At 38.3% G+C, this 16894-nt stretch overlaps 4 protein-coding genes across 4 annotated transcripts; 3 read left to right on the top strand and 1 right to left on the bottom strand.

Moving 5' to 3' along the window:
* Positions 1-146: 146 nt before the first annotated feature.
* On the bottom strand, positions 147-5184 carry LOC141912668 (CD151 antigen-like). The gene is made up of 9 exons (XM_074803996.1): positions 5145-5184; positions 4419-4544; positions 3176-3373; positions 2628-2702; positions 2447-2545; positions 2207-2291; positions 1969-2117; positions 1503-1586; positions 147-1192 (listed from the first exon to the last, which is right to left on the bottom strand). Exons 2-9 carry the CDS (start codon positions 4542-4544, stop codon positions 1136-1138), a joined length of 873 nt encoding a protein of 290 aa, XP_074660097.1. The 5' UTR covers positions 5145-5184; the 3' UTR covers positions 147-1135.
* Positions 5185-5356: 172 nt separating this feature from the next.
* LOC141912647 (large ribosomal subunit protein eL32-like) lies at positions 5357-7472 on the top strand. The gene is made up of 4 exons (XM_074803965.1): positions 5357-5419; positions 5645-5753; positions 6324-6476; positions 7269-7472. The coding sequence occupies exons 2-4, from the start codon at positions 5661-5663 to the stop codon at positions 7425-7427; spliced, it is 405 nt and encodes a 134-aa protein (XP_074660066.1). The 5' UTR covers positions 5357-5419; positions 5645-5660; the 3' UTR covers positions 7428-7472.
* A 2553-nt stretch (positions 7473-10025) lies between these two features.
* Positions 10026-11326, top strand: LOC141913222 (large ribosomal subunit protein eL32-like). The gene is made up of 2 exons (XM_074804696.1): positions 10026-10126; positions 11134-11326. The coding sequence occupies exons 1-2, from the start codon at positions 10049-10051 to the stop codon at positions 11290-11292; spliced, it is 237 nt and encodes a 78-aa protein (XP_074660797.1). The 5' UTR covers positions 10026-10048; the 3' UTR covers positions 11293-11326.
* Positions 11327-13897: 2571 nt separating this feature from the next.
* On the top strand, positions 13898-15173 carry LOC141913212 (large ribosomal subunit protein eL32-like). Its single transcript, XM_074804683.1, has 2 exons — positions 13898-13998; positions 15006-15173. Exons 1-2 carry the CDS (start codon positions 13921-13923, stop codon positions 15162-15164), a joined length of 237 nt encoding a protein of 78 aa, XP_074660784.1. The 5' UTR covers positions 13898-13920; the 3' UTR covers positions 15165-15173.
* The last annotated feature ends 1721 nt before the right edge of the window (positions 15174-16894 follow it).

Here is a 16894-nt window from a genome sequence, read left to right as displayed (position 1 = left end):
TCAAATATCTGAAGGAAGCAAAAACAGCAGAATGTCTGAATGTCTGCAGGATGGCTGCAGGATAGCTGCACATTCACTCAAAGAAAGCGATCACAAAAAGTTGATGTTTTTTTATGAAAAATTATTTTATTAAATAAATGAAGCGGTTTATAAAAGATTTACAATTTATATTTTATACAGTTTATTCTATTACTGACTGATTTTCAAACTTCATTAGAATATTACATAATTCATATAAAATATGCACAGTGCAAAAAATACTATCATTTTCATAATTATTGATAATAAAATGGACGACTATTCAATCATAGACGAATATAATTTGGACAGAATTATTTTTACGATTGGAATGTTCTACGATTTCAGTAATGGACAGATTTAGGTATAAAATACAAACCCAGTTTCACGTAACGTATTTGAAATATAGATATAGCCTATCAATACAATAACTACTGCAAACAGCCAGAGAGGGGAAAACCAAGCTAAAGCTAATGCCGGCAGAAAACAATCAATCCTGCAGGGTCCAGTTCCACAGTTCTGAGTTAAGATTTGACTCTGAGTTAACTCATCGAAATTGAACTAACGTTAACTGAGAGTTAACTCTAACTCACAACTGTGGAACTGGGTCCTGCTTCCCAATTGCAGGTGTATTCCCCTGTTATGGATCACTTCAGTTTAACTATAACAAAATCACATTTGAGTATCTGAATGCCAGGATGGAATGTTATCAATTTTAAAGGTGAAACTCACTGAAGCTTTCATAGTTAAAACACAAACTTGCGTTCAGTGAATTGAATTAGAAACATAAATAAGGATCAGACTTGACACTAATGAAACCGAGTTTGTCAGTTCTGTAATTTCAGGCAGGATAAATATCGATATAAATATGATATGTATATTATTTTCAATATTTACAATATATATCATTTTCAAACCTGCTCAATCGAGACCGGATGGTTTCATTTGGAATTCAGAAATTTCCAACTCTGATTGAACTTTTTATTTTTTTTGGCTTCTTTCAAGTTTTGCCAACTGAGCGACTGATAAACAACATTTTCTAAAACTGATCTGGTTTAAGCAGGTTTGATCGTAAGTTGAATCTTCTTGCAACATCGATCCTCGTGTAGATTCAAATTCAGGCATTCTTTGGAATTCGTAAAAACAACAGAATCGAAAATATCATTCCACACAACTGAAAATAGAGGAAATATCATTGAATCATTGAGGAAACGTGATACATGTATTCAGGGCTGCCAACCCCTAAAAAGTGCTGCTATCAGTAACAACTTGAATCTTTTTCAGTACCGGTAATTTCATTGAAATATGACAGAAAATGTTCAAAGTAATCAGAAATCAACAGTTATACAGTAAGACCCTCAGTAACATCTTTCATATTTCTGTACACACAAAACAAATTAAATCTGTAATTCTAGTTATAAAATAGCAGCTGTTCTGTGTATTGATATAATTGTAACTGTCTAAAGAATTGAGAAAGCACGTACCAGTAATAAAGATAGAGCAATACCAAGTCCGAGCAAAATAGACGAATGTTCGATCAGGAATTCTTTACCAGCGCTGTAACAACCCTGAAATAAACAAAACAAATCCCTCTGAATAACTCGATCAATCCGTGAGCACAGAATCCCATGATTAATAAATCATAAAGGGTACAAGGGTTAAGTAGCTACTTCACTCATTGTACATTTACAAGCAAGTAAGGGTTGGAAAATAGGAAACATGTTCTTTATGAACAGCCTAAAACTCCTCATTTTCTGGATTGAAATTTGACTCCTTATGGTTGAACCATCGGAAATGAATTACATTAAGTCTTGCCTTCTCAAATATTCACTTTCACTCAAATATTCACTCAAATATTCCGCCTGAATTTGGTTTGGTTAACTGTAGTTTAAACTCATAAGGCCAAACCGCTTATGCAACTGTTGGTAGAGGGTTAACACGAATTCTTACCCTGTAGTGTAAGTCATCGTTTTGGCTTCCGACCATCGTCCCGGGAGGCATCAGCTGCGACGTCTGACAAGCTTCCAGATTTCTGTAATTACCGGAGCTATCCTTCTGACAACACGTCGCGGGAACGTAACGATATCCGGGAGTTTTATCTTCAAAAATAACAACCACAAAAACGAAAATATAATACGACGAAAATAACATCCAATATAAAACGTATTTTTTAGTAATTAATGCTTACACGTGATGGCGCCATTGATATCTTTGATCCATTCTGATTGGTTGTAAATTCCCCAATCTTGTTCTTCTATTGCGCAACAATCGAGCTACAAAATAAACAAATATTCTTCATAAAAGCTTCGTCCCTCAATATCAGCAGACGAGACCCTGCACCCCTTAGAGACATCCAAACTTCACATGTGTTCATTGCTTCACTGGAGACATTTGAAAAATGGAAGAATAATAGATTTCATCAATTTACCCGTGATTGAGTTGCGTCCCAGCCATCGGTTACAATTCTTAATTTCCCATAATATCGCTTCAATGTCGTTCCCATCAATGATTTCAAACTGGTGCCGACCTGAAAACATAACATAAACATTTCTGAATGGTTTGACAATTCTATCAGTTGAATAAAACACAGAATTAATTAATGTTTTTACCTGCGCTCTGAATACGATAGCAAGAATAGCAGCACAGAGCAGAATGATAAACATCAAAGTCAGAATAATGAAATACTGAAAATAAAGATTAAAACAGAAATTTCAAAACCTAGGGTTCCAGGAACTACACCAGTTGGTAAATACTTCAAATCTCAATTTAATAGTTAACAATTCAGACACAGATTCATGATTTAATACCAAGAAACTTTAACATGAAGCCAACTTCAAGTCCAGACTAATGATCTATCTCTTGGAGATGTCCATCTTCTCAATGAGAACAAGGGCAGAAGTTAAATCTGGATTATCCACCCCTACAGGTACTGATGTCTCGTCGGTGGATAATTGAGGCTGGTGGATAACAGGACACAGTTCCACAGTTCCCTTTACTGAACATTAGTTCAAATCTCAATTATCCACTCACTGTAGGAGCTGATGTCTCGTTAGTGGATTATTGATGGTGGTGGATATTTCAACATCATATTAATTGACGATGACCTAAATTTTTGTAATCAGGTATTCAAATCACGGGTGACTGTGATTTTACTTACGGTCAACAGTAAACATCTATTTTCGCGTCTGGAGCCGCAGCATCCGATAAGAGCGACGATCGAGACGATGAACCCGGCGATGATGAGGATGTAAGACGCCGATACGTACTGTACGAGTTCCGTGCTCAATACGTTCGATAGAAAGTTTCTATCGACGGCGATCCAGATTCCAACAGCGACACTCGCCAGACCGACTAACTATCAATACAAACAAATATAAACTCTATCAACTAATACAGCAAAATCCCACAATACAGAAAAAACATGTCTGAAGTAGAGAGAATCCCACAATAATAATGAAAAGTCCGAAAATGTAACTGAAGCTAGTGTAGTTTATTCAACGTTTCGACTATATCCTAATAGTCATCTTCAGGAATACTGTATTCCTTGAGTTAGTGTAGTTTATTCAACGTTTCGACTATATCCTAATAGTCATCTTCAGGAATACTGTATTCCTTGAGCTAGTGTAGTTTATTCGACGTTTCGACTTTATCCTAATAGTCATCTTCAGGAATACTGTATTCCTTGAGCTAGTGTAGTTTATTCAACGTTTCGACTATATCCTAATAGTCATCTTCAGGAATAAATGCATAATGATGACTATTAGGATATAGTCGAAACGTTGAATAAACTACACTAGCTAAAGGAATACAGTATTCCTGAAGATGACTATTAGGATATAGTCGAAACATCGAATAAACTACACTAGCTCAAGGAATACAGTATTCCTGAAGATGACTATCAGGATATAGTCGAAATGTTGAATAAACTACACTAGTTCAAGGAATACAGTATTCCTGAAGATGACTATTAGGATAAAGTCGAGACGTTGAATAAACTACACTAGCTTCAGACTGTTTTTTTGTTATCATTGTGGGATTCTCTCTACATCGCTTCAACACGAATAGGCTATGTGTTTTAACAATCGTGAACATGTCTGGAATATTTCCTTGAGCTAGTGTAGTTTATTTTCAACGTTTCGACTTTATCCTAATAGTCATCTTCAGGAATACTGTATTCCTTGAGCTAGTGTAGTTTATTCAACGTTTCGACTATATCCTAATAGTCATCTTCAGGAATACTGTATTCCTTCAGCTAGTAGTTTATTTGCAACGTTTCAACTGTATCCAGTCATTTTTAAGAATACTTAAGCTACAACAGAAATTATTAGTTAATCCAAAACACAGACACTCGGGCCCTGGTGGAGAGATAAAAATCTATAAGCGACCGAGCGAAATCTTACCAAGATAAAGATGTTCGAGACGATCATAGCGTATTTAAGGAAGACTCCGCATGCCGTACTCTCCGCTCCATCAGTCGGAGACTTCCCTTTTACTTTCACCGGCGGCAATTTCTTATCTGCAGCCATCTGTAATCAAACAACGGATAATTAGTTCAAATAATGATTCAGAGATCAGATTAGTACATCTGCAGTCTAGTGGGGGGTGGGAGGAAATTTAAGTTTTACCCTCACCCTAGACTCCTTGTCGGCCAGTAACCTGTCTGTGGTTTAGTTTGACGGTCAGATATTTTCACAGGCCGCAAATTACAAATTGGTTGGGGCCCATCCACTTGCTACAGCTTACCAACAACGACTAGGTAAAACTAAAAAAGCCCCACCCAACCCGTCCCAGCCAGGTCCACGACACGCAGCCCATGGAATGCCGCAAGCGAGACCCACCATTCAAATCAGCCTTCTTCTTTTTTCTGGGCCACCGGTTTACAGGTAGGTTCCCACTTGATTAGAAATCTGGTTACGCCCAACCAAAAAAGGAGTTGTCAATAAAGTCTCAATGAATTTATGGTTGAATTTATAAGATGCAGGACTTTACAAATGATTTTAGACTAAATTAACACTAATTAATAGCAATTAAATCATTATCTAATGACGTTATAAAATCAACATTCATTGTGTTGAGTTAGATTCGGGTAAATTCGAAGGTAAAAGTGTTTTAAATGCGACACAAACCTTTGAAAATTTTAGGTCCTTGTTGATTAGTCAATAATGAACTAAAACCGAAACATCAAACTGAACCGCCGGTATAGTGTAGGAGTAATAAATCTTATATATTATCACTTAAAAGCTTTAAGAAACAAAACAATGAATGAGCATCATTTTATTTTCAATTTTGAAATGAAGTTTTTACAAATAATCTACGCCTTCGCCATTTCAGAAATAAATCTTCATTTCGTTTAGATAACTACTTCCGGTCTTTCGGCCATTATTTCTGACTGCGATCTGAGGTGTGTAAAAACATTTATTTAAATCTTCAAACATCTTCCTCAATCCTTAATTAATCCCACAAACAGCAGTTAATCTGTATATTTAAATTCATTCTGCTGATTTATCGCGTATTCGCTGACAATTTCGATTCGTTGAAAGACTGAAGAATTTAACATAACGTTACGAGCATTTTCTGTGCCTCGAAACTCCGAATCATATGACCATGTATTTTGTGTGTATTGCAGGTTCTAAACCGTCAAGATGGTTGTCAGACCTCTACGTAATGTGAAGATCGTCAAAAAGAGGACGAAGAAGTTCATTCGTCATCAGTCGGACCGGTATAAGAAATTGAAGGTAGGTTTCTTAATTTTGCTTGACTTGACGTCGTTTGGCAGATTTCAGAATTCAAACTTTGCACATTTGATTTAACACGAGTTTGCTCATTAAATTCATTATTTGCTGTTTGATCTGTAATGTGAGAATTAATGAGATCTGGAATAAGGCCGGGAGTTGAGAATGGAGTTTGAGTGAGATGCTGAATAAGAGCCCGATGCAAATCTTTGACTTGCCTTGAAATTGACCTGGATACTAAAGCCTAAAGGGCGGGGGATGGCAGGAATATTTACTGCTCATATGCATAGAACTTTTCTGACAATAAGTCAAAGAATTTCTGTTAATTGCGATCTTCCCGATATTGACATGGAAATTAGAAAATCAGGAACCGTTCTGACAACTTAAACAGCCAATCCTTCTACTTAGAGACAATTTTCCTAGCCTACAAGCACATATTTAAAGTTGTCATTCGTGAAAGATTGATTCTGCTAAAACCTACAGTCAGACTATGTGGTGTTGTATTACCCCTGAAAGAATTATTCTGTTGTTTGGTGGAAGTCATCTTTAGCTTAACACATTTTTCTATTGCAGCAAAACTGGCGCAAACCCAAAGGTATTGACAACAGAGTTCGCAGGAAGTTCAAGGGTCAATATCTTATGCCCAACATCGGGTACGGATCAAACAAGAAAACCAAATACGTTTGTCCAGATGGATTCAAGAAATTCCGAGTCTTCAACATCAGAGTAAGTATTCATTGATACCAGCGCGAACTGAACCCAATTCCACAGTTTTGAATGCAGCTCTGAACCCTGTTCTGAATTCGGTTCCGCACTTCTGAACCCAGTTCCACCGTTATGAATTCAGTTCCACTATTTTGAATTCGGTTCCACACTTCTGAATTTGGATCCACCCTCCTGAACCCAGTTCTATCTGTTATGAATCCAGTTCCACTATTTTGAATTCGGTTCCACACTTCTGAATTCGGTTCCACCCTTCTGAATCCAGTTCTACCTGTTATTAATCCAGTTCCACTATTTTGAATTCGGTTCCACACTTCTGAATTCGATTCCACCCTTCTGAACCCAGTTCTACCTGTTATGAATCCAGTTCCACTATTTTGAATTCAGTTCCACACTTCTGAATGCGGTTCCACAGTTCTGGACTCAGTTCTACCTGTTATGAATCCAGTTCCACTATTCTGAATTCAGTTCCACACTTCTGAATGCGGTTCCACACTTCTGGACTCAGTTCTACCTGTTATGAATCTAGTTCCACAATTCTGGACCAGGTTCTGCAGTTCTGGACTCATAACAGTGGAACTAGATCCAGAACAATGGAACTGGGTTCTGGACTCAGTTCTACAATTTTTCAGTTCAGAAGAAGTCGAAACATTTGAAATAAACTCATTTAGTTTCTTCAAAAGTCTGAATTTGGTCCAGGAGCTGCAGATATTGTGCTATAAGTGATAGGTACACTTTCCATCATTGAATGTGTGCATTTAATTAATTGTTTGGTTTTATTTTGTATAATTACAGGATCTCGAGGTTTTGATGATGCAGAATCGAACATTCTCCGCTGAAATCGCGGGAACCGTCTCCGCGAAAAAACGTAAAACTCTTGTCGAACGAGCTCAACAATTAAACATTAAAGTGACGAATCCGAACGCGAGATTGAGATCAGAGGAGAATGAATAAAACTCTTATCCTAATAAAATAAATAAATGAAAAAATATTACGGAATTTATAAGTGGTGTTTGTCATTTGGTTTTGTTGGTCTTTTGGAATTATTGTGGCTCAGCACCTTGTAGGAAACGAGGCCTTGCAATAGAAGATGGTTCTTGTATTATTTGGTGCAAAAAAAAAATCGAGGATTCATAGATCGACGCAGATTTAGAGCTGCAACTGTCGGGAATCTCGCCCGAACATGTGTGCAATAAAAACGAGATTTAATTTTGGTGTATGATGGTGGCAGCACCATACGGCTCCCTGGCGGCACTTTTGTGAACTAGTATACCCAGTGTTCGCTTATCTAGTAGGTCAACTCCTCTTCATCAATAGTAGCCAATATACGTGCTTACGATTGTATTTGCATTTTAAATGGGATTTACAGTCGATTGAGAGATCGTGGCATTGCATTAGTTCGCATAAATCACGCTAGAGGACCGTATGGTGCTGCCACCTACTTCTGAGGGCTCCTACTAAATACCGACTGAAACTGACTGGCGCTCCAATCGAAAATAAATGAAGACAATAATGTTCATCAATAACATAATCATTTTTTAATATTATTTCTATACATGCCGATGAAACTTTTAATTTTTTTTCAAGTTCAATAGACAATAAAAATTATTTTCTTATCATAATAATATTATTCACATAATTATTAATATTATTTCTATACATTCTCATCAATAACGAAAATTGTTTTCTTATCATTATAACATTCACATCACGATTATTTTTACATTTCTATCATATTCTATCATTAAATATTTACATTAAGGATATTTCATTCATCTCTCAGGCTACCATTATTTCATTACTACATGTATTTCAAGCATAATGAGTTTTCCGATTTGCTCGGCTACCCGTACTGGCGGGGTAGTCTAGAGAGGCCAATGAAAACCCCGGTTTGCTGAACTACCCCGCTTTGCGGGGATGCGGTATGATGTTTGATCTGACAGTTTCAAGTGGTTAATGGCTGTTTCAAGTGCTTACAACGATGCTTATTACTTCGTGGTACATGGTGGTTTAAAAAAAGATTTCATAATAATAGGCTCACCGCGTGGGCTTCGTAGAAAGACCACTGCCTGTGTCCTTCCCAAATTTTAATTGTCCTGTCCGATTTGGTTTCGTCCAATTGAGAGACTGCCTTTTCCAGTTAGGGCATTTTTGGATCACATAACTCAGGAAATGACTTACGCTTTTGGGCCCATTCGTCGGTTCCACATGTTTCATTTGAGCTATAGACCACAATGGTGACACCATGATGGTCAGAGACTGACCAATTGAGATATCCCCGAGTCTGACCACTTGACTTCGAATTTCGGAAATTTTTCAAGTCATGTTTGTTTTCAAACTACTGAAGAATCATTGCAAATTCATAAACTGACCATCACTGACCACCACTGACAAATTCAAACTCCTTGAATTTTAAAACTATATACCGCGTTATGGTGTCAAACTAGAAAGGATTCGCCATAAATATTGAGAATTCATAAATTGACCATCACTGACCACCACTGACCAATTCATGCTTCTCGAATATGAGAACGATATACATGTACCACGTTACGGTGTCAAACTAGAAAGGATTCGCCATCAGGACACCCCTGTACATCCTCTATATATTCAGCATTAGGACCACTCTGAATCAGCATCAGTAATTACTGGGTTCGAACCCGGGACACCCCGGTACATCCTCCATTAAGCATCAGGGCCACTCGTTCAAACCCAGTAATTGCTGATACTGATTCAGAGTGGTTCTGATGCTGAATAGAGAATGTACAGGGGTGTCCCAGGTTCAAACCCAGTAATTACTGATACTGATTCAGAGTGGTCCTGATGCTGAATGGAGGATGTACAGGGGTGTCCTGGGTTCGAACCAAGTAATTACTGATGCTGATTCAGAGTGGTCGTGATGCTGAATTTATAGAGGATGTACAGGGGTGTCCTGAATCTGTTATCAGTTATTACTTTTGTTAAGATATCAACATTTTACCGTACGGTGCTGTCTCTACGCTCATCGTTAGCGGGATTTTTATACACTAACGTTAGTCAACTCTGGCAAGCTAAGGTCACGGAGTATAACTGTACAGCACGTCGATTGCCAGAGCTGACTTTAGTTAGTGTATGAAAATCCCGCTAACGATGAGCATAGCGGCAGCACTGTACGGTCTGGACACCCCTGTACATCCTTTATTCAACATCAGGACAACTCTGAATCAGTATCAGTAATTACTGGGTTTAAACCTGGGACACCCCTGTACATCCTCTATTCAGCATCAGTACCACTCTGAACCAGTATCATTGATTACTGGGTTCGAACCTGGGACACCCCTGTTCATCTTTTATCCATCACGACCACTCTGAATCAGTATCAGCAATTACTGGGTTTGAACGCGGGACAGCCCTGTTCATCCTCTACTCAGCATCAGTACCACTCTGAATCAGTATCAGTAATTACTGGATTCGAACCCGGGACACCCCTGTGCATCCTCTATTCAGCATCAGGACCACTCTGAACCAGTATCAGTAATTACTGGGTTCGAACCTTAGAGACGATCAGGAGGTCATCGGCTACATTTACCGAAAGCATGAAGAAATTAAAAACAATGATTTTTACTAGAGAAACACAAATCTCATTCAAGAAATTCCGAGTCTTCAACATCAGAGTAAGTATTCATTGATACCAGCGCGAACTGAACCCAATTCCACAGTTTTGAATGCAGCTCTGAGCACCATTCTGAACCCTGTTCTGAATTCGGTTCCACACTTCTGAACCCAGTTCCACCGTTATGAATTCAGTTCCACTATTTTGAATTCGGTTCCACACTTCTGAATTCGGTTCCACCCTTCTGAACCCAGTTCTACCTGTTATGAATCCAGTTCCACTATTTTGAATTCGGTTCCACACTTCTGAATTCGGTTCCACCCTTCTGAACCCAGTTCTACCTGTTATGAATCCAGTTCCACTATTTTGAATTCTGTTCCACCCTTCTGAACCCAGTTCTACCTGTTATGAATCCAGTTCCACTATTTTGAATTCGGTTCCACACTTCTGAATTCGGTTCCACCCTTCTGAACCCAGTTCTACCTGTTATGAATCCAGTTCCACTATTTTGAATTCGGTTCCACCCTTCTGAACCCAGTTCTACCTGTTATGAATCCAGTTCCACTATTTTGAATTTGGTTCCACACTTCTGAATTCGGTTCCACCCTTCTGAACCCAGTTCTACCTGTTATGAATCCAGTTCCACTATTTTGAATTCAGTTCCACACTTCTGAATGCGGTTCCACAGTTCTGGACTCAGTTCTACCTGTTATGAATACAGTTCCACTATTCTGAATTCGGTTCCACACTTCTGAATGCGGTTCCACACTTCTGAACTTAGTTCTACCTGTTATGAATCTAGTTCCACAATTCTGGACCAGGTTCTGCAGTTCTGGACTCATAACAGTGGAACTAGATCCAGAACAATGGAACTGGGTTCTGGACTCAGTTCTATTATTTTTTAGTTCAGAAGAAGTCGAAACATTTGAAATAAACTCATTTAGTTTCTTCAAAAGTCTGAACTTGGTCCAGGAGCTGCAGATATTGTGCTATAAGTGATAGACACACGTTCCATCATTGAATGTGTGCATTTAATTAATTGATGGGTTTTAATTTGTATAATTACAGGATCTCGAGGTTTTGATGATGCAGAATCGAACATTCTCCGCTGAAATCGCGGGAACCGTCTCCGCGAAAAAACGTAAAACTCTTGTCGAACGAGCTCAACAATTAAACATTAAAGTGACGAATCCGAACGCGAGATTGAGATCAGAGGAGAATGAATAAAACTCTTATCCTAATGAAATAAATAAATGAAAAAATATTACGGAATTTATAAGTGTTATTTGTCATTTGGTTGTCATGGTTTTGTTGGTCTTTTGGAATTATTATGTGGCTCAGCACCTTGTAGGAAACGAGGCCTTGCAATTGAAGATGGTTCTTGTATTATTTGGCGCAAAAGAAAAATCGAGGATTCATAGATCGACGCAGATTTAGAGCTGCAACTGTCTGGAATCTCGCCCGAACATGTGTGCAATAAAAATGAGATTTAATTTTGGTGTATGATGGTGGCAGCACCATACGGTTCCCTGGCGGCACTTTTGTGAACTAGTATACCCAGTGTTCGCTTATCTAGTAGGTCAACTCCTGTTCATCAATAGTAGCCAATATACGTACTTACGATCGTATTTGAATTTTAAATGGGATTTACAGTCGATTGAGAGATCGTGGCATTGCATTAGTTCGCATAAATCACGCTAGGGGACCGTATGGTGCTGCCACCTACTTCTGAGGGCTCCTACTAAATACCGACTGAAACCGACTGGAGCTCGAATCGAAAATAAATGAAGACAATAATGTTCATCAATAACATAATCATTTTTTAATATTATTTCTATACATGACGATGAAACTTTTAATTTTTTTTCAAGTTCAATAGACAATAAAAATTATTTTCTTATCATAATAATATTATTCACATAATTATTAATATTATTTCTATACATTCTCATCAATAACGAAAATTGTTTTCTTATCATTATAACATTCACATCATGATTATTTTTACATTTCTATCATATTCTATCATTATATATTTACATCAAGGATATTTCATTCATCTCTCAGGCTACCATTATTTCATTACTACGGCAAGCATTATGAGTTTTCCGGTTTGCTCTCGGCTACCCGTACTGGGGGGTAGTCTAGAGAGGCCAATGAAAACCCCGGTTTGCTGAACTACCCCTCTTTGCGGGGATGCGGTATGATGTTTGATCTGACAGTTTCAAGTGGTTAATGGCTGTTTCAAGTGCTTACAACGATGCTTATTACTTCGTGGTACATGGTGGTTTAAAAAAAGATTTCATAATAATACGCTCACCGCGTGGGCTTCGTAGAAAGACCACTGCCTGTGTCCTTCCCAAATTTTAATTGTCCTGTCCGATTTGGTTTCGTCCAATTGAGAGACTGCCTTTTCCAGTTAGGGCATTTTTGGATCACATAACTCGGGAAATGACTTACGCTTTTGGGCCCATTCGTCGGTTCCACATGTTTCATTTGAGCTATAGACCACAATGGTGACACCATGATGGTCAGAGACTGACCAATTGAGATATCCCCGAGTCTGACCACTTGACTTCGAATTTCGGGAATTTTTCAAGTCATGTTTGTTTTCAAACTACTGAAGAATCATTGCAAATTTTATAAACTGACCATCACTGACCACCACTGACAAATTCAAACTCCTTGAATTTGAAAACTATATACCGCGTTATGGTGTCAAACTAGAAAGGATTCGCCATAAATATTGAGAATTCATAAATTGACCATCACTGACCACCACTGACCAATTCATGCTTCTCGAATATGAGAACGATATACATGTACCACGTTACGGTGTCAAACTAGAAAGGATTCGCCATCAGGACACCCCTGTACATCCTCTATATATTCAGCATTAGGACCACTCTGAATCAGCATCAGTAATTACTGGGTTCGAACCCGGGACACCCCGGTACATCCTCCATTAAGCATCAGGGCCACTCGTTCAAACCCAGTAATTGCTGATACTGATTCAGAGTGGTTCTGATGCTGAATAGAGAATGTACAGGGGTGTCCCAGGTTCAAACCCAGTAATTACTGATACTGATTCAGAGTGGTCCTGATGCTGAATGGAGGATGTACAGGGGTGTCCTGGGTTCGAACCAAGTAATTACTGATGCTGATTCAGAGTGGTCGTGATGCTGAATTTATAGAGGATGTACAGGGGTGTCCTGAATCTGTTATCAGTTATTACTTTTGTTAAGATATCAACATTTTACCGTACGGTGCTGTCTCTACGCTCATCGTTAGCGGGATTTTTATACACTAACGTTAGTCAACTCTGGCAAGCTAAGGTCACGGAGTATAACTGTACAGCACGTCGATTGCCAGAGCTGACTTTAGTTAGTGTATGAAAATCCCGCTAACGATGAGCATAGCGGCAGCACTGTACGGTCTGGACACCCCTGTACATCCTTTATTCAACATCAGGACAACTCTGAATCAGTATCAGTAATTACTGGGTTTAAACCTGGGACACCCCTGTACATCCTCTATTCAGCATCAGTACCACTCTGAACCAGTATCATTGATTACTGGGTTCGAACCTGGGACACCCCTGTTCATCTTTTATCCATCACGACCACTCTGAATCAGTATCAGCAATTACTGGGTTTGAACGCGGGACAGCCCTGTTCATCCTCTACTCAGCATCAGTACCACTCTGAATCAGTATCAGTAATTACTGGATTCGAACCCGGGACACCCCTGTGCATCCTCTATTCAGCATCAGGACCACTCTGAACCAGTATCAGTAATTACTGGGTTCGAACCTTAGAGACGATCAGGAGGTCATCGGCTACATTTACCGAAAGCATGAAGAAATTAAAAACAATGATTTTTACTAGAGAAACACAAATCTCATTCAAGAAATTCCGAGTCTTCAACATCAGAGTAAGTATTCATTGATACCAGCGCGAACTGAACCCAATTCCACAGTTTTGAATGCAGCTCTGAGCACCATTCTGAACCCTGTTCTGAATTCGGTTCCACACTTCTGAACCCAGTTCCACCGTTATGAATTCAGTTCCACTATTTTGAATTCGGTTCCACACTTCTGAATTCGGTTCCACCCTTCTGAACCCAGTTCTACCTGTTATGAATCCAGTTCCACTATTTTGAATTCGGTTCCACACTTCTGAATTCGGTTCCACCCTTCTGAACCCAGTTCTACCTGTTATGAATCCAGTTCCACTATTTTGAATTCTGTTCCACCCTTCTGAACCCAGTTCTACCTGTTATGAATCCAGTTCCACTATTTTGAATTCGGTTCCACACTTCTGAATTCGGTTCCACCCTTCTGAACCCAGTTCTACCTGTTATGAATCCAGTTCCACTATTTTGAATTCGGTTCCACCCTTCTGAACCCAGTTCTACCTGTTATGAATCCAGTTCCACTATTTTGAATTTGGTTCCACACTTCTGAATTCGGTTCCACCCTTCTGAACCCAGTTCTACCTGTTATGAATCCAGTTCCACTATTTTGAATTCAGTTCCACACTTCTGAATGCGGTTCCACAGTTCTGGACTCAGTTCTACCTGTTATGAATACAGTTCCACTATTCTGAATTCGGTTCCACACTTCTGAATGCGGTTCCACACTTCTGAACTTAGTTCTACCTGTTATGAATCTAGTTCCACAATTCTGGACCAGGTTCTGCAGTTCTGGACTCATAACAGTGGAACTAGATCCAGAACAATGGAACTGGGTTCTGGACTCAGTTCTATTATTTTTTAGTTCAGAAGAAGTCGAAACATTTGAAATAAACTCATTTAGTTTCTTCAAAAGTCTGAACTTGGTCCAGGAGCTGCAGATATTGTGCTATAAGTGATAGACACACGTTCCATCATTGAATGTGTGCATTTAATTAATTGATGGGTTTTAATTTGTATAATTACAGGATCTCGAGGTTTTGATGATGCAGAATCGAACATTCTCCGCTGAAATCGCGGGAACCGTCTCCGCGAAAAAACGTAAAACTCTTGTCGAACGAGCTCAACAATTAAACATTAAAGTGACGAATCCGAACGCGAGATTGAGATCAGAGGAGAATGAATAAAACTCTTATCCTAATGAAATAAATAAATGAAAAAATATTACGGAATTTATAAGTGTTATTTGTCATTTGGTTGTCATGGTTTTGTTGGTCTTTTGGAATTATTATGTGGCTCAGCACCTTGTAGGAAACGAGGCCTTGCAATTGAAGATGGTTCTTGTATTATTTGGCGCAAAAGAAAAATCGAGGATTCATAGATCGACGCAGATTTAGAGCTGCAACTGTCTGGAATCTCGCCCGAACATGTGTGCAATAAAAATGAGATTTAATTTTGGTGTATGATGGTGGCAGCACCATACGGTTCCCTGGCGGCACTTTTGTGAACTAGTATACCCAGTGTTCGCTTATCTAGTAGGTCAACTCCTGTTCATCAATAGTAGCCAATATACGTACTTACGATCGTATTTGAATTTTAAATGGGATTTACAGTCGATTGAGAGATCGTGGCATTGCATTAGTTCGCATAAATCACGCTAGGGGACCGTATGGTGCTGCCACCTACTTCTGAGGGCTCCTACTAAATACCGACTGAAACCGACTGGAGCTCGAGTCGAAAATAAATGAAGACAATAATGTTCATCAATAACATAATCATTTTTTAATATTATTTCTATACATGACGATGAAACTTTTAATTTTTTTTCAAGTTCAATAGACAATAAAAATTATTTTCTTATCATAATAATATTATTCACATAATTATTAATATTATTTCTATACATTCTCATCAATAACGAAAATTGTTTTCTTATCATTATAACATTCACATCATGATTATTTTTACATTTCTATCATATTCTATCATTATATATTTACATCAAGGATATTTCATTCATCTCTCAGGCTACCATTATTTCATTACTACATGTATTTCATGTATGCTGAACAGAGGATCCAATCTTCAAAACTGGTCTATAGTGTATCGAAGTCAACTTCATGAAATATCCTGAACCAAACATCCTCATATTCAACCCTGAATAACTGAATATAGCCTCGTCATGGGTCAGACATCCTCATATCTATAAGATATAGCACCATCCTGGATCTAACGTCCTCATTTGGCGCGTCCATTTTAAAATACATGAATTGCACAGACTAAAAGATTCCGATCGCATCCGTACATCATTAAAACAGAAAGAAATTGAGAAGAAAAAACGTTTACAAAAACTTGATTTTTATTTATATTTATTTCAATCGAAGCAAGCACTTAATTATTATTATTTCATTATTATTATTATTATTCATTATTATTCATTTCCATATTTATAATTATCATTACAATTTAACATTCATTTTAAATGTAGCATGTCTACTGGAACCAGACAGTTGAATAATCAATCTGTAGCCTGGAGTCTACACCCCCAGCCTGGAGTATGCACCCCTCAACCTAGCTGTAGTATTCACCCCTCAGCCAGGAGTCAACACCCCTCAGCCTGGAGTCAACACCCCTCAGCCGGGAGTCTACAAAACTTCACATCTGTTCAGTGCCCAGTTGCACATACATGGACCAGTCTAAAGCCATTATAGTTCTATAGCCAATCTAACAAGGTAAGATCAGTTTAAAGATTAAAGATCACTTTTGGACTTAAGTCAACCGTGTCCACAACTACATGTTCAATTAGTATTGAACTAACTACAAACACCAGACATTAGGTATTTCAAAATCTGATCGTCAACACTTCACATGTGTTCAGAGCTAAACCAGAGACATTTTTAATCGAAAATGAACAACA

The sequence above is a fragment of the Tubulanus polymorphus genome, chromosome 11, assembly GCF_964204645.1.
Source record: "Tubulanus polymorphus chromosome 11, tnTubPoly1.2, whole genome shotgun sequence".
Taxonomy (NCBI): domain Eukaryota; kingdom Metazoa; phylum Nemertea; class Palaeonemertea; order Tubulaniformes; family Tubulanidae; genus Tubulanus; species Tubulanus polymorphus.
Note: the sequence above shows the minus strand (reverse complement) of the source record. Positions and strands in the feature narration are given on the sequence as shown.

What these genes read in the sequence shown, in the direction of transcription:
- LOC141912668 (XM_074803996.1), bottom strand. Translation starts at nt 4,544, where the DNA reads ATGGCTGCAGATAAGAAATTGCCGCCGGTGAAAGTAAAAGGGAAGTCT. An exon ending in GGGACGCAACTCAATCACGG is followed by an intron (nt 2,292 to 2,446) that starts GTAAATTGATGA and finishes TTTATTTTGTAG; the next exon opens with CTCGATTGTTGCGCAATAGA. An exon ending in TATCAATGGCGCCATCACGT is followed by an intron (nt 2,118 to 2,206) that starts GTAAGCATTAAT and finishes TTATTTTTGAAG; the next exon opens with ATAAAACTCCCGGATATCGT.
- LOC141912647 (XM_074803965.1), top strand. Translation starts at nt 5,661, where the DNA reads ATGGTTGTCAGACCTCTACGTAATGTGAAGATCGTCAAAAAGAGGACG. An exon ending in ACCGGTATAAGAAATTGAAG is followed by an intron (nt 5,754 to 6,323) that starts GTAGGTTTCTTA and finishes TTTCTATTGCAG; the next exon opens with CAAAACTGGCGCAAACCCAA. An exon ending in TCCGAGTCTTCAACATCAGA is followed by an intron (nt 6,477 to 7,268) that starts GTAAGTATTCAT and finishes GTATAATTACAG; the next exon opens with GATCTCGAGGTTTTGATGAT.
- LOC141913222 (XM_074804696.1), top strand. Translation starts at nt 10,049, where the DNA reads ATGAAGAAATTAAAAACAATGATTTTTACTAGAGAAACACAAATCTCA. An exon ending in TCCGAGTCTTCAACATCAGA is followed by an intron (nt 10,127 to 11,133) that starts GTAAGTATTCAT and finishes GTATAATTACAG; the next exon opens with GATCTCGAGGTTTTGATGAT.
- LOC141913212 (XM_074804683.1), top strand. Translation starts at nt 13,921, where the DNA reads ATGAAGAAATTAAAAACAATGATTTTTACTAGAGAAACACAAATCTCA. An exon ending in TCCGAGTCTTCAACATCAGA is followed by an intron (nt 13,999 to 15,005) that starts GTAAGTATTCAT and finishes GTATAATTACAG; the next exon opens with GATCTCGAGGTTTTGATGAT.